The following is a 20,591-nucleotide window of genomic DNA, read 5'->3' as shown; positions in this document are numbered from 1 at the left end:
GTAGCCACAGTCCCCTTCCTGACACCACAGGATTTCCTCCCTGGGGACCCTCTCTCCCCTCTGCATAATCTGGAAACCACTAGTCCATGCCTCACTGCAGGTGGCCCGACAGTGGAAGGATCCCCTGGGACTCCCATCTCCGCATAGAGAAATGGCAGAGCAGTCCTTGCTGCTGGAGTCCCAGACCCATTTCCAGGCCCCACCTGCAGCCCACCTTTCCAGGGGAGCCCCAGATTCTTCCACAGACAGCTCCCTTTTGGCTTCTGTGGCCTGAGTCAGTTTCTTTGCCTTACACCGGAAGATCCCCAAGTGATGGAAGTGAAGTCTGCAAACTTGAAAATCATACGGGTCTGCAGGACATGCATTCACTCCAGGAGCAAACATGCATTGATTTCCTGTGGCGTGTGCCCGAGGCTGATTCTGCGACAATGAATGACACCCTCAGGCAAGACACCCAAGGCTCCAGGAACCGTGCCCAGCTGGGATCTCCTGGCAGTGAGGACAGTTTTCAGTAGTCACTTAGAGGATGAAAGGCTGTTATTGGCCCCACTTATGAATGACTTAAAACTCACTTTGATGCTGGAAGGAGAGTTAGCAGGCTGTGGCCTCTGTGCCTGACACCTTAACTGCCCATTCCTGTCCTTGCGTGTGAGTGACCCTTCAGGAAGGCTGCTTGCAAGTCACCACGGGGCCTCCAGGGTTGGCGTTTCCGTTCGTTCTCCTTCTGCCCACTGGTCAGGCAAACACAGGGAGGCCTCCGTGGTCAGAGAAAGCCACACTCGGCCTGGCTGGCAGCTGCCTCTCTGCCTTCTCCGTGTTCCCTCCAGTGGAAGACATTAAAAGAGTGCACAGCCAGAGCCTTGCTTGACCATCTTATTTTGAATGCACACAGTAGGCGAAGCTATCTTTGATCAAGTACTTAATTCTCCTCACTCGGAGCTAAGTGCTTCACACGGGCCCTCTTTTAATCTTCCCACCAGGCAACCGGAGTCAGATCTTCAGTTTGCAGAGGAGGAGACTGAGGGTCAGAGTGGGTAGGTGACATGTTCACGCCATACCATGGTAAGTGGAAGAACTTGGCCTCATACCCTGTTTTTTTTTTGGTTCCAGAGCCAGGCCGTCAACACCATGCTGTCCAGCCCCCACCCTTCAGGAGTAAGATGAGTCGCCACTTGGGTGCTGGAGGGGCAGCCCAGGGCCCTGTCCCCCTAAAGAAGAAGGGTCTAGCATGGAAGATGGAGGCATTTTGCCATCTGTTGCTCAACTCACTCCACTCAGCTAAGTGGGTGGGATGGGGGACAACAGGCCATCTGAGCGCCCTGGAGTCGGGCCCCTACACTGTCAGCAAGACCAGATGCACTGGCTTTTTCATGTGGTTGGAGGGGAGGGAGTAAGTTTTGGAAACAGCCCTGGATTTGAATATTGGATATGGGTGTCCTCTTCCAATAAATAGAAATATTTACCTATCTCTTGGGGGTTTGTGAGAATTAAACGCCTTGAAAACTGCTCCCCAACTAGCATGTTGATTTGTCGTGTCTGAGCAGCAGCAGCCGTGATGACTGTCACCACTGCAGTAAGTTAGGGCCTGGCTCACAGAACAGAGTCTGCTCAGAAGCAGTGGGATCTATCTGCGCCCTTTGAACCTTGACCTTTGATACATTTTCTGCACCAACATGCCCATCAGGTGGAAATGGCACTGTCATTCATCATGGAAAGGGTCGCTGTGCTGGGACAAAGGGTCTTTGTTCACCTGCAGAGTGGTTTGTGGGTGTGACGGCAGGGGGCCATTTGAAGCAGCAGTTTTCCTTCATTGCCTCCCCCTTCCCATAAAGTCCTTTGTGGCTCCACCAGCCTCTTTGTCCTGGGCCTCAGCGCCACTCACATTTCTTGGAAGGAGCCGCTGCTCCACCTCTGTTATTCATCCTCGCTGGCTGGTGTTAATCTCCAAGCGCTCGTGTCCCTCACCCGCTGGAAAAGCTGCTGGAGCCTTCCACACTGATGGAAAATGTCCTTGGCCTCCCAGCTACATTTCGCTTTGAGTTTCTGGCTCCCGCCTGTTGGTGTTACGGAACCTAAGTGATCGTATTTAATGCAGAATTACTTCTACCCCGCGGGTTCTTTATTCACTTCCTTCCTTGCTCATGAAGCATTTTCTTTTAGTACATCCAGGGTTTTTTTTTTCCAGAATTGTGGGAAAGTCTCATTATTCTCACTTTCTTGCTGCAAGACTTCTTTTTAGAGCTTTCTGTCTTTCAGCTGTGTTTTCCATTTCCTTTGCTCCCTTGGCTCCCAATATCCAATAGAAGTGAACAAAGAAGACAGATAATCTGAAAAAGTTGGGGCTAGAGGCTGGAAAACAAGCTATGGAGATGGGTGTGGGAGCCTGGGAAATTGAGTAGGAAAGGAAAAAAAGGGAAACTGGGTTTTGGAGAAAATAAAAAGTAAAGTAAAACCAGATTGGCCTATATGGACATGAGCCACAGGGGGAATTATCCAACTAATTTATGTGACCTGGGAGAGACACCCAGATAATTCTTCCCGTCTGTAGTAGGGTGGGGTGGGTCCTTTTGAACCAGATTGAGAAGGTGGTGGAGAAGCCAAAATGTGGGGTTCAGGGTTGGGTCAACATAGAGGCCTGGCTGCAACAATGAGTACAAAAACCTTGGACTTCCAGAGGCATGCGAATCGGGGGTGGGCCAAGGTCAGCTCAGGGTCAAGGGCAATAATGTCAGGCCCAGTGGAGACAGTGCCAAATGTGCCCCTCCAGCCTCACCTCACTTCTGGGAACAACACCCCTGTGGTCCTCTACTCTGGTCTCACCTTGTTCCAGGGCAGCTCACCCTCAGAGTCACTGTGACTGGCTCACCCAAAATGAGTGACCAAAGCTGGGCCGTGGGAGCCAGCCCTGGGGCTGATGCTACCGTTGCTGGGAAAGAGGCACTGTCCCTTTGTGCCGCTCTGTTGGGAGGGTCTACAGGGCCGCCATCCTTGCCTCATTCCAGGATCCCCGCCAGGGGAAGGCAGAGCCGAGTGGTGGGGGATTCAGATCCAGCCACACCCTGAGCTTTTGAGGAATTTAAGCCAGTATGTTTCCCTCTTCTTTGCTTAGGCCAGTTTGAGTTTCTGCCACATGCAACACAAAGGAAGTCTTAACCAATACTGTGAATGCCTTGCAAAAATAAAAGCAAAAATAAGATCTGAGGAAGCAGGGACCGGAGGGAAGAAAGAACAGGACAGTGACGTGTGAGACAGGCTCATACTGGTTCATGGGAACTGACGGTGCGAGACTCTTCCTAATTTATGATCAACGACTTTGCAGTGGGAGCTTGAAATTGGCCAATTGTGAGGGAATAATTTACACCACGGAAAGTGGCAAACACTACAAATCATGGCTTCTTGTCCCCCCACCTCCACCCCACAACTCACATCCCAGAAGGCCAGTTGCTAAACATTTACCAGGACTTCATATACGTCAGAAGGGCTAGACTTATATGGGTCTGGCTTCCCTGACAGGTTTTAGAGTCTTAAAGCACCACGCTCTGACGACCAATCTCTCTGGGTCAAGTTAAACAGATCATTGCCAAAGTTCCCCTCCACCCTGGGTGGCTGGCACAGACCCAGCCTACAGCCGAATCACATTTGAGCAAAGATTAAAAGGATTGAAACTGGCAATTCTCCAGCTGCCTCCCTTCTATTTCTTCTCTCTTAGTTTAGTCACTTTTTATTTGTCTACTTATATTAGGACTCTTGAAAACAAGTGATTGCAACGTAAATCAAACTGACTGACGCAAAAAAGTGGTTGATTAGTTCAGGAGCTGGTTTGATTTCAGTCATAACTGCAGTTAGGGGCTCTGACAATGGCCTCAGGCCTCAATTTTTATCTACCTCTTGGTTTTGCTCTGCCATGAGGACCAGCAAACCCAGCCTTGCAGCTGACCCCAGCACAATGCAGGCAGAAAGAGAGGTTCTCTTTTAACATTTCCAAGAAAAGCTCTTTGGCTCTCATTGGCTTGGCTTGAATCACATGCCCACCCCTGAACAAATCACTGAAGCCAGAGAAAGGGTTGCTGGGACTGGTCACGCCCAGTCCTATGATTCAAGCTTTAGGTAAAAATTCACGAGGTTGAAATTCTTGGCCAAAAAGAGGCCTTGACTTGTGTGTCTGGGGATAATTATCACCTGTAAAAGACTAGTTTCCCAGTCTAAACTCTGACCTTGTACTCCCGTGGGACACAGGAACAATTAGATTCCAAGGCACACATGCTGTAAGACACCCAAATGAAAGTACAATATAAAAATATAATGTAAACAATCGGGCCCTTGAGCATTGCAGAGATTCCCTGTTCCACCTGTCAGGAGAGTCTGGGTGTGGGTGTCTTCTTGCCCGTAGGTAAAAGATAGGTGCCCCAGGCTGACCTCACTGCCCACTGGCCCTCCTTCTGGGGTGAGCACACTGGACATGGCTTGGCTGGGCTTGAGCCAGGAGCCACCTGGACCCTGGGCAAGCTGCTGGCTCTCCTGAGGACCTTACATGATCACATTCACCCCATGTGCTAGCACTTTCCTTCCCTACATTGAGGTTAGCACCTCTGGCCTCATGCCTGAACCATGTGGCTACTGGATGCAGATCCCATCCGTAGAGGGCTCCTGCTCCTAAAATTCCCTTCTTTGGAGGGCAGAGAATCTCATCGTGAGGCCTCTGTGACTTCCAGCCGTGAATCTGAGTCATTTTTCTCATCTGTCAAATGGGAAATAATATGCGCCTCACATGGTCGTTACAAGGAATATTTAAGTTTGTGCGAGTGAAGCCCTTGACAAGGAGAAGGGAGCAGTAAATGACTGGTGGGGGCTTTAGAATCAGCGGGACTTGGCCTTGAACCTGACTCACTTCCCCGCCACCCGATCTTGAGTGGGCCGCTTCCCCTCTGAGTCTCCGCTTCTTCTTGCACAGAAGGAGGCCCAATACTTTCCACAGGGGTGTCTGTTTTGTGGGCTATTATGGTGGTGCTTTTTAAAGAGGGTGTTTGCTTCCAGTACACATACCTTCCCCCTTCTAGAAAGAGCACCTCGATTTCCCCCTCTTCCCTGAGCATGTGGTCTTGGTGAGGATATGGGTCAGGGTGCTGGGTCCCCCGCTGACCAAGGGCTGGGTGAATACCAAGCTCAGCCATCAGACCTTTTCGCCTGGGAATCTGAATTATTTCGCCAAATGTGTTTAACACTACTACAAAAGTCCAAAGCAACCTTCACCTTTCATATTTTAAAACATAAAGGAAAATAAATCTGTTCCATAGATTCAGCAAAACCCATGGCTACACATAACAATTATACAGGGTTATGAACTCGACTACATCCATATCTGTTTTTCTCAATCTTATTAGAATATGTATTCACACAACTATTAACAAAGCAAAAGTTCAGGAACTATTATTCTTATTTCTTTAATCTTTTAAAGTCGCTGCATAAAATGTTTAAAAATAATACAAACCATATTCCTGAAAAGCCTATTTTAGTTGCTCCTTGGGAATTTGAACTTGGAACATACCAACATGGGCAGGAAAAAAGTTGGTGCGCTAAGTAAATAAATGCATAACCCTGCTCCCCAGAGCCCTGAGCTGGCCTAGTTCTTTGCTTTCTAAGATCTGGGCTTCCCCTTCACTTCTTCAAGCTAGGCTTAGCCTCCCAAGAAGTTCCTGTTTGCTTATGTTGGCCAGGGTTGGGGTTCTGGTCCCTTGCATTTGGGGAGTTCTACCTGAGAAGTGTCCCTGAGGTTACTGCGAAGACTGATCAAGAACCGAGAGCAGCTCCAGGCATGTGGGTGTCTCTCAGGAAACACAAGCTGCTTTTCACCTGGGAGATGAGGAGAGACCCGGGAAGGCTGAGCCACGGTGTGTGTGAAGCTCTTCACTGGGCCTGCGCGGGGGAAGTACTCTCTGTTCCCTGCTATAGCCATCAGTCCATCACAGGTAAAACAGGTGAGGCCCGACTTTGCTCGCTGGGCATCCAGTCCCCTCCCCCCTGGGCGCCAAGGTGGCTAGCAGCACACAGCACACACCATTCGGGGTGCCCTCATGGAGCTCACTTCCCTGCCAGGGCAACAGGTGAGTGAGCAATATAACCAAGCATGTGGAAGGAGGTGGGCCAAGGGCCAGCCCAGAAAGGATGGGGGCTGGGGGCTGTGTCAGGGGTCCCCAGGTTCCATGATTCTCTAGGGGTCTCCCAGGACTCAGCACATAGTCGTACACACGGCTAAGGTTTATTACAGAGAGAGGCTCCAAGCAAAATCGGCAAAGGGCAAAGGTGCACAGGGGATGTCTGGCGGAGACCAGGTGCCAGCTTCCAGGGTCCTCTCTGGTGGAGTCACAGGGACGCGCTGACCCCCCCAGCAATGAGCTGTGACAACACACATGAAATGTTGTCCACCGGGGACGCCCATAGGAGACTTGGTGCCCAAGGTTTTCACTGGGGGCTTGTCACGTGGGCACCCTCTGCCTGACATTCTCCACTCCCAGGAAGGAAACACGTTTGTCATAAACAAAGCTTATGATGATACCAAGAGGGGCTGAAAAACACCAGATGGAATGGAGCAGCCAATCCTGACAAGTATCGTAGGAGTAGAAGGAACGATCCCCAACCTGATGGGGTAGCCATCTCTCACTTCCGAGCATTCTGGAGGGGGTTTTAAATGAGTGGGTTCACAGAAAGCCCGGCCAGAGCGCTGGGACCCAGGAAGGGACAGTGGCTGCTGGGGCTCCTCTCCCGCCTCCCTGCCCAGCTGCCCCACAGCCCTCTACCACCATCATCCCAGACAGCCCCCGGCTGGTCCCCACTCCACCCCCGTCCTCCCCTCCTCTTCCTCATAGCAGCTGTGCCGCTGTTTCATTTAAGCATCAGCCAGGTCAGTGTCTGCTCTGAGCAAGAGCCAGCGAGGTGGCCAGGCTCCGGGTGCTTCACCCCATTGTCAGCACAGCTTCCCTCCTCCTCTCCTTCCCGGCCCCAGCACCGCCACGCCTCTCCTCTGCCCTTCTCTGCTTATCTCCTCTGACATGCTATATTTTTGCGATTTTATTAGTTTAGGGCTTCTTCCTCCCCAGCTCCTGGAATGTAACCCACAAAGAAAGGGACTTAACTTTGTTTATAGTTTTGTGCCCAGTAAAACCATGTGAATGTAGGTGATTGGCATTACAATCTTTAAAATAAGCATCACTTCTGTCCGTGCAGAGAGCCTTCACGAATTCTTCCTGTTCCTGCCTTCGCAATGCTGTTCCCTGTCCCCAAACTTCATACTTAAGCAAAACCTTCATCTCCTTCTCTGCTAAGCCCATGATTCCACTCTTAGGATGTGACAGGAGAAGAGAAAGGCCTTAAATCCCAATTCAGGCTCACCTGACCCCTCGGTGGCATCGTCAAATTCCACCTGGAAGAGGTAGCCGGTGTTCCAGACGTAGAGGCAGGACGCAGCATCGTAGGAGACCCGGAGGGGCTGCAGCCCGGCGTCGTAGACACTGTCCCTCCAGCGGATGTTGATGGGAGACTGCCGGGAGCCCCCTGTCATGGAGGCTGGGCCCTTCCAAAGGGGGTGCACTGGGGACAGAAAGAAGGGAGAGAAGGAGACCCTGACGATGCGCTGGCCTCACTGAACCTCAGTAGCAGACGGCAGAGACCCCAAAAAAGCCAGCCCAGCGTGGAGCCAGGGGGCTGCCAGACAGCCCGCTGCTTACCCTGCCCACCTGTGAGGGGCCCCTGCTCCATGCCCTCTCTGGACCATCCCCAGATACCGATTTTTCTGGCCTGCATTGATTTGGTTTTGATCTGTGTCACAGTGTGGTCTCAGGAAGTCCACGCCCCGTGGGTCCAGGCCAGAGCCGGGGAAGCAGGTGGGCGAGGCAGAGTGCAGAGCAGTTTGGGACCCCTTCCTGTCCGTCCCACTGGATGATACAGATGCTTCAAAGTCTCCCAAAAGGAGGAGGTGACAGTATTCTGGCAGCAAGAAAATTAAGCAGAATGGCCACCCTGCCCCCTTTTCTCAAGGTTCGCGTTGGTTGGGGCTGCCACCCAGACCTGGCAGGGCTTTCTCTGTTCCCTCAACCCTTCTGCCAAAGGTGACCCAAGAAATTCCACCTTAGATTCATGTGTCTTGCTTTCCCAATGAAAGCGGACATGCTGCTGGAGGAAATCCTATAAATACAAATATTTAAAAAAATAACTTATACCTTGATTTGAGAGCGAGCCAGGGAGGGGCACAGAGTTGGAACCTGGAGGGTGGCATAGTTAAGAGGTGCTGTCTTCCACATTTGGGAGGTTACCAATTGAGTTCACGTGGGCAGGAGTCACCCGACCGCATGAAAGACCCAGTGCTCACAAAATCCCAGAGATGGAGGCCTTGGCAGTCACCCTGCCAGATCCTGGGGTGCAGACTGGGGGCCTGCCGAGGCCAGGCAAGTAATGTAAATGCGGCAGCTGACTCGCACCGTGGTGCTGGGAGGCAGTAAGGAGAGGTGGGGACCGTGGCAGTCTGGAAAGCATGGCAGCATTTGTTTTGGGACCTTTAGATTTTTCAAGAGACAATAAAAACGCAGATTTTCATGCAACATCTCCCCATGTTTGTGTTGATAATTAATTTTGTGTTAAAGTTTTTAACATTATGTAGGGGAAAGAAATATTTGTGAGCAAATAACCCAGCTCTCCCTACTCACTAGAGTTACTGGGCAGGTTATTTCCTTTCTCCTTGTTGAACAACCCCCCTCAGTTTCCTCATCTGTAAGAACAAAAATAATAATGTATAATGATAGCAGGTTGGCCAAGGTTAGATGAGAGAGCCTGTGGGATGCCCGCTAGCTCCCGCTCCTGCCTTACAGTTCGGGAGAGACCCCCGTCCAGTGCCCTAAAGCAATGACCGGCTGTGCTCAGAGGAAGAGCAGCCTGAAGCGCCCTGCAGGCACATCCACGGCTCTGCTTCTTTTTCATGACCGATGAAGAGATGGCAGCCCACTCAGAGCCCGGTAACTGGCCTGGACCTCTGTCTGGTGTCCTTGGTTGTGCTTCCTTCTGCTTTAACCCAGATCTGTACCAGGAGTGTCTGGTCTTCCATCGTCTGTTCTCTCCCAAACTCCTGACCTGCACAAACCATGGTTGTGTCTGGTGGGAAGCGACACTTAACAAACAGCACAGCCCTCACAAACCATGTTCACGTCCATCCCCTCTAAGGGGAATCGGGGATTTAATACGGTTGCACGACCCTTAACACAGACGGAACCCGGGAGCAGCTAAGTGCCACAGAGGCAGCCCCCCTCTAACCCGGCACTCAGCTGAGCCCCCACCCCCGCCCCCAGGGATGCAAGGTACAGAGAGTGGGGGTCTTTAGGCTACATTTGCAAAAATTCATGTAGGGTGAAGGGGCCGCCGACCATGAAACATCTGCAGTGAACACCGGCCCTGCCACCGAGTGAAAGTTGCTGCTCATCTCGGCCCGCAAAGAGGTGACGCCGCTTAAATCCTAAGTGGGTTTCCAAAGTTTGCTCAAGTCAGCCATGTATCTCCAGGCCGAAGCTGGTGTCAGCAAAGTAAGTCTTGTCATAACTAAAGCAGCTCTCTGATGGGAAGTAATACAGGTAAAGCAGTACCCTCTTTTCCACCCTTCAGTAAATATTCACAGTGCTCCTCCTGTGGGTGCAGCATTGGCCCAGCGCAGGGAGGGATGAGGGAAACGTTGAACAGATCCCGACGCTCCCACACCCCTACCCCCAGAAGAGATGCCCACTGTTGGTAAAAGGTAGCTACCTACCGCACACATTGAAACATGGTCAGAGAACACTTCATTGGATTGGTCCCTAAAATTTTTTCTGAACATTTTATAACTCTGACTCTCTCTGGGCCCCACCATCAGTGATTCTCAATCATTTTTAGTAGCAACCTTTCTTTTTCCTCCCAAATGAAATGTTTTGCCAAATCCCAATAAACAAAACAGTGAAGAGAGGAAAGAAGTTCCAGCCTTCCTTGTTTGGCAGAAAAGACCCCGTTTACTGTGGATGCTTAAGTCACAGCACCCTGTGGTTGGAGAACTACAGCACAAACCAATCTGGGCACTTGATACAGTTACTTTGTTATTCCATCCTAATGGTTTGTAAGAGCTAAAAACTGACCACCACCTAATGTCCCCAAACAGGGCTAAACACAGGAACATGGGTATGATGACCCATGGCGATACTAGCAATGCCAAAGACAGCTCTCACAAGAGTCCAGGCTCTGACCCAAGCCTTTCCACGCATCACCTCATTTCATGCTTCCAGCAGTGCTGTGCGATAAGTAATCTTATTACCCACCTTTTACAGGTGAGGAAACTGAGGCTCTGGGAGGTTAAGAAACTTGCGAGGGGCACACATCCACAAAGTGGTGGGGCCAAGACTCCATCTAAGTGGTCTGATGCTCTTAGTGGTTGTACTAAGAGGGGATGGTTACTAGGAGACAATTGTGGAGATGGCTACAGTTAAGTAAAGAAAGAAAACCAAGGTGCAGATAAGCACGTACAGTGCAGTACTTTTTATCTTTTGGAAAGTTTTGTGTATGTGTGGACAGATTTCTATGTGCAGGGGGAACATGTCGGGAGGCTGCATTGCAAACTATCCTTAGCAGTTGCCTCTGGGAATTGGGGTTGGAGGAAGACAGGCGGGAGGGTCCTTCTATGTGAGCGCATGCGCTTCCGTATGGTTTGAGATTTACTAGTAGGTCGGGTGGGGCCTGAGGTTCCTCATTTCTAGCAAGCTCCCAGGTGGTGCTGCGGCTGCTGACTGGGGGACTGCACTCTGAGTCTGGGGTAACTGAAAGGATCAGGGTTAGAGGTGGGACAAGCTTCCATCCCAGCCCTTTCTGGGTAGGGGGTTTGATGTGCATCCAGTGACATGGTTTCCATCTCTGTGTCATGTTCTGGAGGACTCCTTGGGTTTCCTGCTCTCGGAGACCTACAGCAGCTCCTGAATACCAAAGTCCTCTTAAAGCCTAAGCCTGAGTTTGCCCCAGGGCATGTGGTCCAGTACACCCCAGGCTGCCTGCCCTCACCTTCACAGGCCTGAGTTCTGACCTAAATGGAACCCAAGTGGAGCCTGGAGTGCTCCTGTAAATTGCCCTGTGGTTTCAAAACAGAGATTTCAGCATCGTTCGCCGGTGTGGACCAACAGATTAACTGGAGAGAGCTGATAATGCTCACTGAGAGCCTGGGGTGTGCCAGGCTTTCCACTCACATCATTTCATCTTTATGCAGCCCTATGGGACACTTAGTCACCCCATTTTATAGATGAGGACACTGAGGTTCAGGGAGGTGAAGCAACCACCCAGCACCCACTGCAGACAAGTGTCACTAATGCCCAGCCCCAGGAGCAACTGGCTCTGAAGCCCATGCTCTTTCAACTATCCAGTCCTGGAAGGTGTGGAATATTTACACCAGAAGCCAACTTATCAGCTTTGGACGCAGGCCCTTGTGTGACAGAGGGAGATTCTGAGACCCAGGAAGGGGAAAGGATGAGTCCAAGTTGAGAGAGCATTAAGGATGCCAGTGCCAAAACGAGGCTGACGCGGGGCTGTCTCTGGACAGAACTGGTCGGTGGTCTATTTAACGCACGTTTGCTGAGAATGTTCTCTGCTGGAGAGGTTTTGGAGATCTAATAACTAGCTCATTCGATCCTTCAGGGCTGGATGTTACATAACAGCTTGTCTTGGGGGAAGGGGCACTTGGTACCAGCCTTGTTCCAAGCCTCTCGCCCTCCCAACCACCCTGAGAATCTGAGGTTAAAGGACTTGCTGAAGGTTGCCCACAAGAAAAGAGATAGAGCAGAAATCTGAACCTAAGTGTTCTGGCTCAAGATTGTCATCCATTTTGAAAGACACCGTAAAATTAGCCACACATCAAATTGCATTTGGGAAGTTTGAGGATTCTAAGAAACTCTACTTACAAGCGTTATTCCTACGTCTCTGGGCACAGGGAACCTGGGAGCATGGTCGCTCAGGCCTTAGCAGATGACTTCGTAGAGTCCCCCACACTTGCTTGACCAAGATGAAGAAACCTGAGGACTTTGGATGGTTCCTGCCCAACATCGGGGTCCTTAGCATCTTGGGTCTGTCCCCACGGAGCCCAATCAAGAGAGGGTGATTTTCCCTACTATCCTCACTTTGATCGGGGAAACGGTGGAGTGGGTTGGACCCACCCCTTATTATAGAAACTCACCCAAACCCTGAGCCCTGATAGTTAAATTTCAACCCATGCCTGCCCAGCTTCCAGGATGACACTTGGTTTGGCTTAGCGGTGGGTGCCCTGGGACAAGTGACCTTCACCATGGCCAGGCCCCTAGGGTCACAGTGCTTTGATGTGGTAAACATCGGGATGAGTGAGCCAGGAAGGCAGGTCTGCTGTGAGTCTGGGGGAGCAGATGAGGGCACACAGGGGAGGGCAAAGTCCCTGCTGTTGGTGTTGACCTCTAGACTGGAGCCGAGCAGCCCTCTGGCCTCCGGCTGCTTCAGACCAGGCACAGAGCCATGCTGCATGTAGGGGGAACAACAGGTTCAAAAGTGCAGGAGTGGGGGGGAATCAGTCAAAGCTGTGGGGTGGGTGGGGCAGGTGACCTCTCTGCCTAAGACTCCTGGAAAAGCAGCCAATCCCCACTTTCCATAAAACAGACATGATTTGATACAAATTTGTTCTGGCCCAAGTAAGCTGCCCTAGTTGGCCCAGGACACTCCCAGGCTGTGGTGTCCCTTTCATGCACAAAACTGTCCACATTTAGACAGTAAGTTAGAGGGTCCCCTCATTATACAGCTTATAATATTTACACGTGCCAGATAACAGACAAATTTACTTTGGACTACATGGCATTTTATTTCGCAGACACCTTTTACCAGTGAAACGGAGGCTACAGGGTTGGGGAAGTTTGTACTTTTTTTGGTGGGGGGTTAAACTTATAAGCTTCCGGGGGACAGGGATATCATAACTTACCTTAGAATCCTAGGATGTTAGATCTGAAAGACCCCACAGAATGAGTTCTGAACTTTGAGTCTACTTGTGGTCTCCGGGGGACCCAAGAATCCCATTGATCACGTGCACAAATTGGCCTGTAGCTTTCATCCAATTCTCTGAACGGACCCACAAGTTCATTGCCTTTGTTGAAATCAACAAAAAACAACTCTGGAATATATGTGCTTTTCCTCCTATGGAGTCACTTTAGAAATGTAGCTACTCACTTTTCATTCATTCACTCACTTCTGCCTCTGTTTTGTCATCTGTAAAGTGAGGAAATAAAAGTCTGTTGTGTTGTTAATGACGATATGAATAAAGTACTTAGAATGGTACTGCTACTATTACTTAGTAGCTAAAAGCTTAGTACTGCGTGCCAAGCACTTAGTGGCTAAAAACAACAATCATTTATCGAGCTCACACATCTGTAATGTGGGCAGGGCTCAGTGGAGCTTATCTCTGCTCCAGGAGGCACTGGCTGAGATGGCTCATCTGGGGCTGGAGGACCCACTTGCAAGATGGGACACTCACATGGCTGGCGAGGTGGCGCTGGCTGGCTGGTGGCTCCTTTCCAAGCGGGCCTCTCTCAATCAGGAAGTCAGATTGCTGAATCATATGCTAATTCTATTTTTAATTTTTGAAAAAATATATCTTTGTTGACTTCAGAGAGAGGAAGGGAGAGAGGGAGGGAGAGGGAGAGAGAAAGAGAAACATCCATGATGAGAGAGTCATGGATCGGCTGCCTCCCGCACGTCCCCGACTGGGGATCGAGCCCGCCACCAGGGCATGTGCCCTGACGGGGAATCGAACCATGGTCTCGATCCTGGGTTGATGCTCAACCGCTGAGCCACGCCCGGCCGGGCTGTTTTTAATTTTTTGAGGAAACGTCATACTGTTTTCCATAGTGGAATTCCCACCAACAGTGTTCAAGGGGTCCTTTTTCTCTACATACTCACTAGAACTTGTTATCTCTTGTCTTTTGAAGAATGGCCATTTTAACAGGCGTGAGGAGATATTGAATTGTGGTTTTGATTGACATTTCCTTGATGATTAGTGATATCGGGCACTTTTTCATGTACCTATGTATCTTCTTTGGAAAAATGTCTTTTTAGGTGTTCTGCCAATTTTAAAATGAGGGTGGGGTTTTTTTGTTTTTTTTTCTGTTGAGTTGTATAAGTTCCTTATATATTTTTGATACTAACCGATTATCAGATACATGATTTGCAAATATTTTCTCCCAATTTGTAGACTGTCTTTTATTTTGCTGTACAGAAACTTTTTAGTTTGATGCTGTCCATTTTGTTTTTGCTTTTGCTGCTTGTACTTTTGGTGTCATATCCAAAAAATCATTGCCAAGACCTGTATGAAGGAGTTTTTCCCTATGTTTTCTTTGAAGGGTTTTATGGTTTTAGGTCTTTAATCCATTTCTAGTTAATTTTATGTGCCGTGCAAGATAGGGGGCAAATTTCATTCTTCTGCATGCTCATATTGTTTTTCCTAACACCATTTATTGAAAAGTCTATTCTTTCCACCCTGGCAGGTGTGGCTCAGTTAGTTGAGTGTTGTCCTGAGCACCGAAGGTCTCCGCTTCGACTGCCGTTCAGGGCACATGTCTGGGTTGTTGCCTCAGTCCCCAGTAGGGGGCATGCAGGAGGCAGCTGGTCGATGTTTCTCTCTCACATTGTTGTTTCTCTCTCTCTTTCTCCCTTTCCCTTAATCTCTTTCAAATCAGTTTTAAAAAAACATTAAAAAAAGAAAAGACTATTCTTTCCCCTTTGTTTGTTCTTAGTGCCCTTGCCAAAGATTAGTTGACCAAATGCATGTGCCTTTATTTCTGGGCTCTCTATACATAGTTCCATTGGTCTATGTCTATTTTTATGCCAGCATCATACTGTTTTGATTACTATAGCTTTGTGATGTAGTTTGAAATCAGAACATGTGATAGCTCCAGCTTTGTTCTTTTTTTTCCAGGATTGCTTTGACTAATCAGGACCTTTTGTGGTTCCATACAAATTTTAGGATTTTTTTTTTTCTATTTCTGTGGAAAATGCCATTGTAATATTGCTAGGAATTGCAATGAATCTGTAGATGGTTTTGGGTAGTATGAACATTTTAACAATATTAAGTCTTCTGATCCATACACATGGGATGTCTATTGATCTGTGTCTTCTTCATGTCTTGCATCAATGTCTTACAGTTTTCAGTGTGTAGATTTTTCACCTCCTTGGTTAAATTTAATCCAAGTATTTTATTATTTTGGTGTTATTGTAAATGGGATTATTTTCTTCATTTCTTTTTCAGATTGTTTATTGCTGGTGCATAGAAATGCAACTGATTTTAGCATATTAATTTTTGTATCCTGCAACTTCACTGAATTTATTAGTACTAACAGTTTCTTTTAAAAAAAAAAAGTATATATACCTGTATTGATTTCAGAGAGAGGAAGGGAGAAGGTGAGAGACAGAAACATCAATGATGAGAGTCACTGGTCAGCTGCCTCCTGCATGTCCCCTACTGGGAATCGAACTCACAACCCGGGCGCTGTGCCCTGACCAGGATCATAGGTTGATGCTCCACTGCTGAGCCATGCCCAGCCGGGCACTTCTAACAGTTTCTTGATGGATTCTTTAAGGTTTTCTCTGTATAAGATCATGTTATCTGCAAACAAAGACAATTCACCCTCTTCCTTTCGGGTTTGAATGCACTTCATTTCTTTTTCTTGCCCAATTGCTCTGGTTAGGACTTCCAGTACTGTTTTAGATTTTCTTGTCTTATTCTTGATCTTAAAGGAAAAGCTTGCAACCTTTTACCATCGACCATGATATTGGCTGTAGACTTGTCATATGGCCTTTATTATATTGAGCTTTGCCCCTTCTATAACTTATTTGTTGAAAGGTTTAATCGTGAAGGATGCTGAATTTGTCAAATTCTCTTTTGCATCTATTGAGATCATGTAAATTTTTATCCTTTGTTTTGTTAATATGGTATATCACATTATGGATAGGTGTGTCTCCCTCTGGGTCCCTGGATGGGTGATACTGCTCCTGAACTAGGGCTAAGAGGGGCTAGAGTTGGATCTCAGGCTACATCAGGGTCCACAACCAGAACCAAATTCAGTGGGCCTGTTACTTGGGGCACGGGCAGGCCTGATTCTTGCTGGGTCCCTCGGCAGATGCTGCTGGTGGCAGGACCAAGGTCAAATGGAGCTGTAGCCAAGTCCACAGGGGGATGGTCTGTTTCTGGATCTGTGGCTGAGTCTGTTATCTGGGGGAAGCTGACTCAAAATAGCCCTCCTGCCCGGCTGGGGGTGGCTCAGCGGCTGAGCATCGACCTAGGATCCAGGCGATCCGGGTTCGATTCCCGGTCAGGGCACATGCCCGGGTTGTGGGCTGCAGCCGATCAATGACTCTCTCATCATTGATGTTTCTATCTCTCTATCCCTCTCCTTTCCTCTCTCCGACATCAATAAAGATATAAAAAAATAAAATAAAAAAATAGCCCTCCTTAGTTTTGCGCGCCACCAGGGTTTCTAGTCTCCTACCTAAATCCCAAAGGTCCCACAGAAGCACTTCTGTCCATGGATGGCTGCCAAATTATTGTTGCTGAGGGAGGATATGATGGGGAATCTCCTATTCTGCCATGTTGCTGACATCACTTCCTGGTCCTCAAATCTCCTAATGGCACAGAACATGTGGCTATGGCCTGTCCCAGGTCTGGGGGGAATCCACTCCAGGGGGAAATGGGGCTGCAGTGGTTGTTGGGTGCTGCTTTTTTCCATTCCCCCTGAATTATCCTTTGGGCTATATCTCTAGGATTCCAGTTGACACTCAAACCTGGGAACCCACACAGTGGCTTTGTGTAAAGTGGAAAGAGGTGTCCTGGAGGTAGGGGGAGGAATTACAGAAGAGGTCCCCTTGGCTGGATCAAAAACAAAGAGGCATTGTTCCTGGCAGCCTCCACAGCCATGGTGGCTGGTGGCCCGTGGTGCCCAGAGTTCCCTCTCTCAGGGAATGGTGCTTCTGACTATCCAATTTTACATGCCTGTAGGCCCATTTGGCATTCCAGTTGTCCCCTCTCCCTTACCCTGCCCTCAGTATTGATCATTCCTATTGAATTCATTCTTTGGAATCACCCTTCTCTGCATGCTGAACTATGATCACCCTAGTCCAGGCCTCCATCATCTCTTGCCTGGAGTCCTGCCACAACTTCCTCAAGCACTCTTCCCAAATCCACTCAAAATCCCTCCTTCCCACTCCTATTTTCCAACACTCCAGCCAGAGTGACTTTTGAAAGCACAAATGTGATCATATTCAACCCTGCCCCTGCCCCTGCCCTGAACCTCGTTAAGGGCTACCCATTCATTATGTTTAGGATCAGGACGAAACTCATCCCTTGGCCAACAAGGACCTGCACAGCCCCTATCCTAACTACCTTTTCCACCACATCTCACCACCTTTCTCCTCAGAGCACTAGCACTGCAATGGCTGTGTGACCTTGCATGTGTGGCTTAATCTCTTTGAACTTTATGTTCACAAAGAAGAGGGATTAAAATAAGACGTGCCTGGCTCAAGGCATGGTAACTCAACATGTGGTAATAAGATCATTTCCCAAGTCACACTCTCTGTTAAACCCTTTACAAGCTCTACTTCATTGAATCCTCCCCAGATCCTCATGAGCTGTGAGTATGAAGCCTCAGCAACTCACCATAGAAAAGCCTGGATACAAAGCCCAGGTCGGGCCTGCTTCTACAGCCCTGTTCTTATAAACAAGTGTGCTCAGTTTTCTAGGTCTTCTCCTGGGCAACTAAGGGCTTCATGAATAATTCACTTTTCTCTATCCTAGTGACATCTTCAGGAACAGAACCATTCTGAAGGATTCCAGGTTTTGCTTAAGGTGGGCATTGCCTAGTTTTGAAGAAGTGGCCTTTGAGATCTTTGCAAATGCCCGGTGTACGTAAATCTAAGTGGTTCCCCATTTCAGGTGCCATCCAGGCCAGAGTATACCTCCCTCCCTTCCTATAAAGCCCCCACCAACGTTACTTCAGCCTAATTAACTTCAGAAACTTCTACTAGATTCTTGTATAAACTGATTGTCAAGGAGAAGGGTCCTCTGTGGTCAGGAAGTCACCCTTCATTGGTAGACAGTTATTTTTGCCTATTTCAAGCTATTTAATTTTTTTAAAACCATGGTTAACCAGCTAGGTGTGAATATTAACACCTTCCTCTATTTGAGCTTCCTGGGCAGCAAAATGAAAAATAAATAAATTTGAAGCATTGAGAACAAAAAAAGAGAAGTCAACAACTCTAACATAAGCACAGCTATAATTTTGATTGGTTTAATTTCTGATCATTACTTAATCATCAGTAGTTTGGAGCCAAGCAGTGTGAAGGCCTGGGCAGGAAGGAGCAGGCAAAGCCATACCTGGAAGAGAGCTACAGGCAAGGATTTTGTGATACTTTGGAATAATATGAAAAATACCACCCTACGTTTATCTGCTTTCCTGTCAGATGCAGAATGTTAAAAATTCTTACATAGTTAAGTGTATAGATTCGGCTGTGATTGAGGCAGAGGGATAGAAGGCATGGCTCTCTAGACTCCCCCCTCCCCTCCCCACCCCCACTTCTCTCTCAGGATTTTTGTGGTTAGTGTTTGGAACCCCTCCTTCCCCCCATGAGCAGACTCAGGTGTTTTGGATTCCAAATCCTGCTTTGGTCTCTTTCCAGCCATGTGACCTTGCTGAGCAATTTTCCCAATCTCTTTGGACTTTTCATCTCTACATAGGCTATAGCTCATTTGCATTATCAATCTTTTCCAGAGGATCTTCTGTGGTTCTTCTTTGGAATTTAAGGCACTTTTCCTGGAAAGGAAACCAGTGACCAGCCTCAGCAGAACCCGAGTGTTAGTTCTAGAAGGGATTTTAACTCAACGAGGTTGCCCAAGGTTGCACAGCCGGTCGCTGCTCCAAATCAGGTTTTTATTGTTGGCAAAAGGGAAATGAGCAGGAAACTTATGGTAAAGCATTTTCTTTTCCAAACGAAAATAGTTCCATCGTCTTGTGTTCGGATGCGCAAAGGAATTCTTGCTCAATGTAAACAACTCAGGAAATAGAGGTGAGTATAAAGAAGAAAACTGAGAAGTAATGGTGATGCCAGTAAGCGGAAGTAACGTTCCTGGGAATTGTCCATAATTTGCGATTTCTTTTCCCCACGAGTACCCACAAGCACGCAGTTATACTATATAAATATATTATGTCCACATTCATACTATATTTATAAGTTTATATAGGCACATTATATGGCATATAACATAACATTAATTACAAGTAAAAATATATCACATATAACTAACATTTTTTCCCACGCGCACGCACTCAAGACTGTATTCATGACACTGGAAACCGGTGAGTACCACATATTTTTGGGGGGAACCCCTCCAGAGCGGAAGCCAGTAAGCTCCTGCCCGCTCCCGGAGCACATGAACTACAAGTCCCAGCAGCCCCGGGCGCGAGCAGGGCGACCGGAGTATGCAGAGACTACCAGTACCGGCAAGCAAGGCGGAGACGCCAGGACTACGAGTCCTAGAATGCACCGCTCGCGGTTCGCGCAACGCCCTCCGGGATATGTAGTCGTTGAGGGGAGCTAATTCCTATTCATTCAATCTCAAAGAAAATACAAATTCCTTCAACGGCCCACCAACGCGATTTACAACCGGCTAGCGAGAAGCGCAGGCATACCATCGGGAAGTAAGAACTCTTCGGGGTCCAAACTGTGGCGCTGGAGTAGGACGCGTGCGCATGCTCCGTGGTCACAAGAGCGGAGCTTAGCGCGCGCTGCAGGCCTGGAGTGGCAGGCCCCGCCCCTAGCCCCGCCCCCGCTGCCAGCCCGCCGGATCCGGGGAGCCTGCGCAGACCATGTAGGACGATGGGCCGCGGGGAGCGACTCGCAGCGCCTGCGCAGATCAGCGGCTTCTCTCGCGAGGACGGGCGCCATTATCACATCTCCCCGACAAACACCACGAGAATTCCGCAGCCCACACGGTAATTGCAGCTCCCGCAGCCGGTCGCGTCTCCACCTCCCCCTTCCCGCGGGGCGAGAGCGAGAGCGAGATCTCCCCTCCTCCCTCCTCCCTTCGCCCTCCTCTGGCCGCGGCGCCCGCGCCCGCCGCCCCCACCCGGGACGCCCTGCCCGGCCCGCCAACGGCCCGCTGCCTCCGTCCGGTAGCCCCTTCAGCGCCCCCGGGCCCCGCCTCCCCCCTTAGCCCTGCGGGCACTCCTTCTCCCTCTGCCGTTCCGCCCAGCCTTGTCAGTCCCTCCGGACGCCCCCTCGGCCTCAGCGCCCCGGGGCACCGCTGCCCCCCTCAGGCCTGCCGGCACTCTCTTTACCTCCGCCGTTCCCCGCAGCCTCTCCGGGCGCCCCCTCAACCCTGTCAGCCCCCCGGCTTCTGAGGCCCCCGTGACCCCCGCGTTCTCCCGTTGGGCGCATGCCGCTGTACCCCCGCATTCTGATACTGGGGAGCTGGGTCAAAGGGCCGAGCGCAGGCTCGTTTTCTTCCCAGAGAAGACTGTTCCTTTCTTTTCATTAGTTTGTTGTGG

The 20,591-nt window shown here is 49.3% G+C and overlaps 1 protein-coding gene across 1 annotated transcript in view; it reads right to left on the bottom strand.

The window, feature by feature from the left end:
* The window catches only part of CA5A (carbonic anhydrase 5A), a 37,723-nt gene extending 17,954 nt beyond the window's left edge, over nucleotides 1-19,769 (bottom strand). Inside the window, exons 1-2 of the mRNA XM_016197333.2 lie at nucleotides 19,734-19,769; nucleotides 7,387-7,584 (exon numbers count right to left, since the gene is read on the bottom strand). Of these exons, the coding sequence (XP_016052819.1) occupies nucleotides 7,387-7,555 (169 nt within the window). The 5' untranslated portion in view covers nucleotides 7,556-7,584; nucleotides 19,734-19,769. The remainder of the gene's footprint in view (nucleotides 1-7,386; nucleotides 7,585-19,733) is intronic.
* Nucleotides 19,770-20,591: the final 822 nt, after the last annotated feature.

This window comes from Miniopterus natalensis, chromosome 18 (assembly GCF_054644295.1).
Source record: "Miniopterus natalensis isolate mMinNat1 chromosome 18, mMinNat1.hap1, whole genome shotgun sequence".
In the NCBI taxonomy this organism is placed as follows: domain Eukaryota; kingdom Metazoa; phylum Chordata; class Mammalia; order Chiroptera; family Miniopteridae; genus Miniopterus; species Miniopterus natalensis.
The sequence above is the reverse complement of the archived record's forward strand: the minus strand, read 5'-3'. Positions and strand labels throughout refer to the sequence as shown.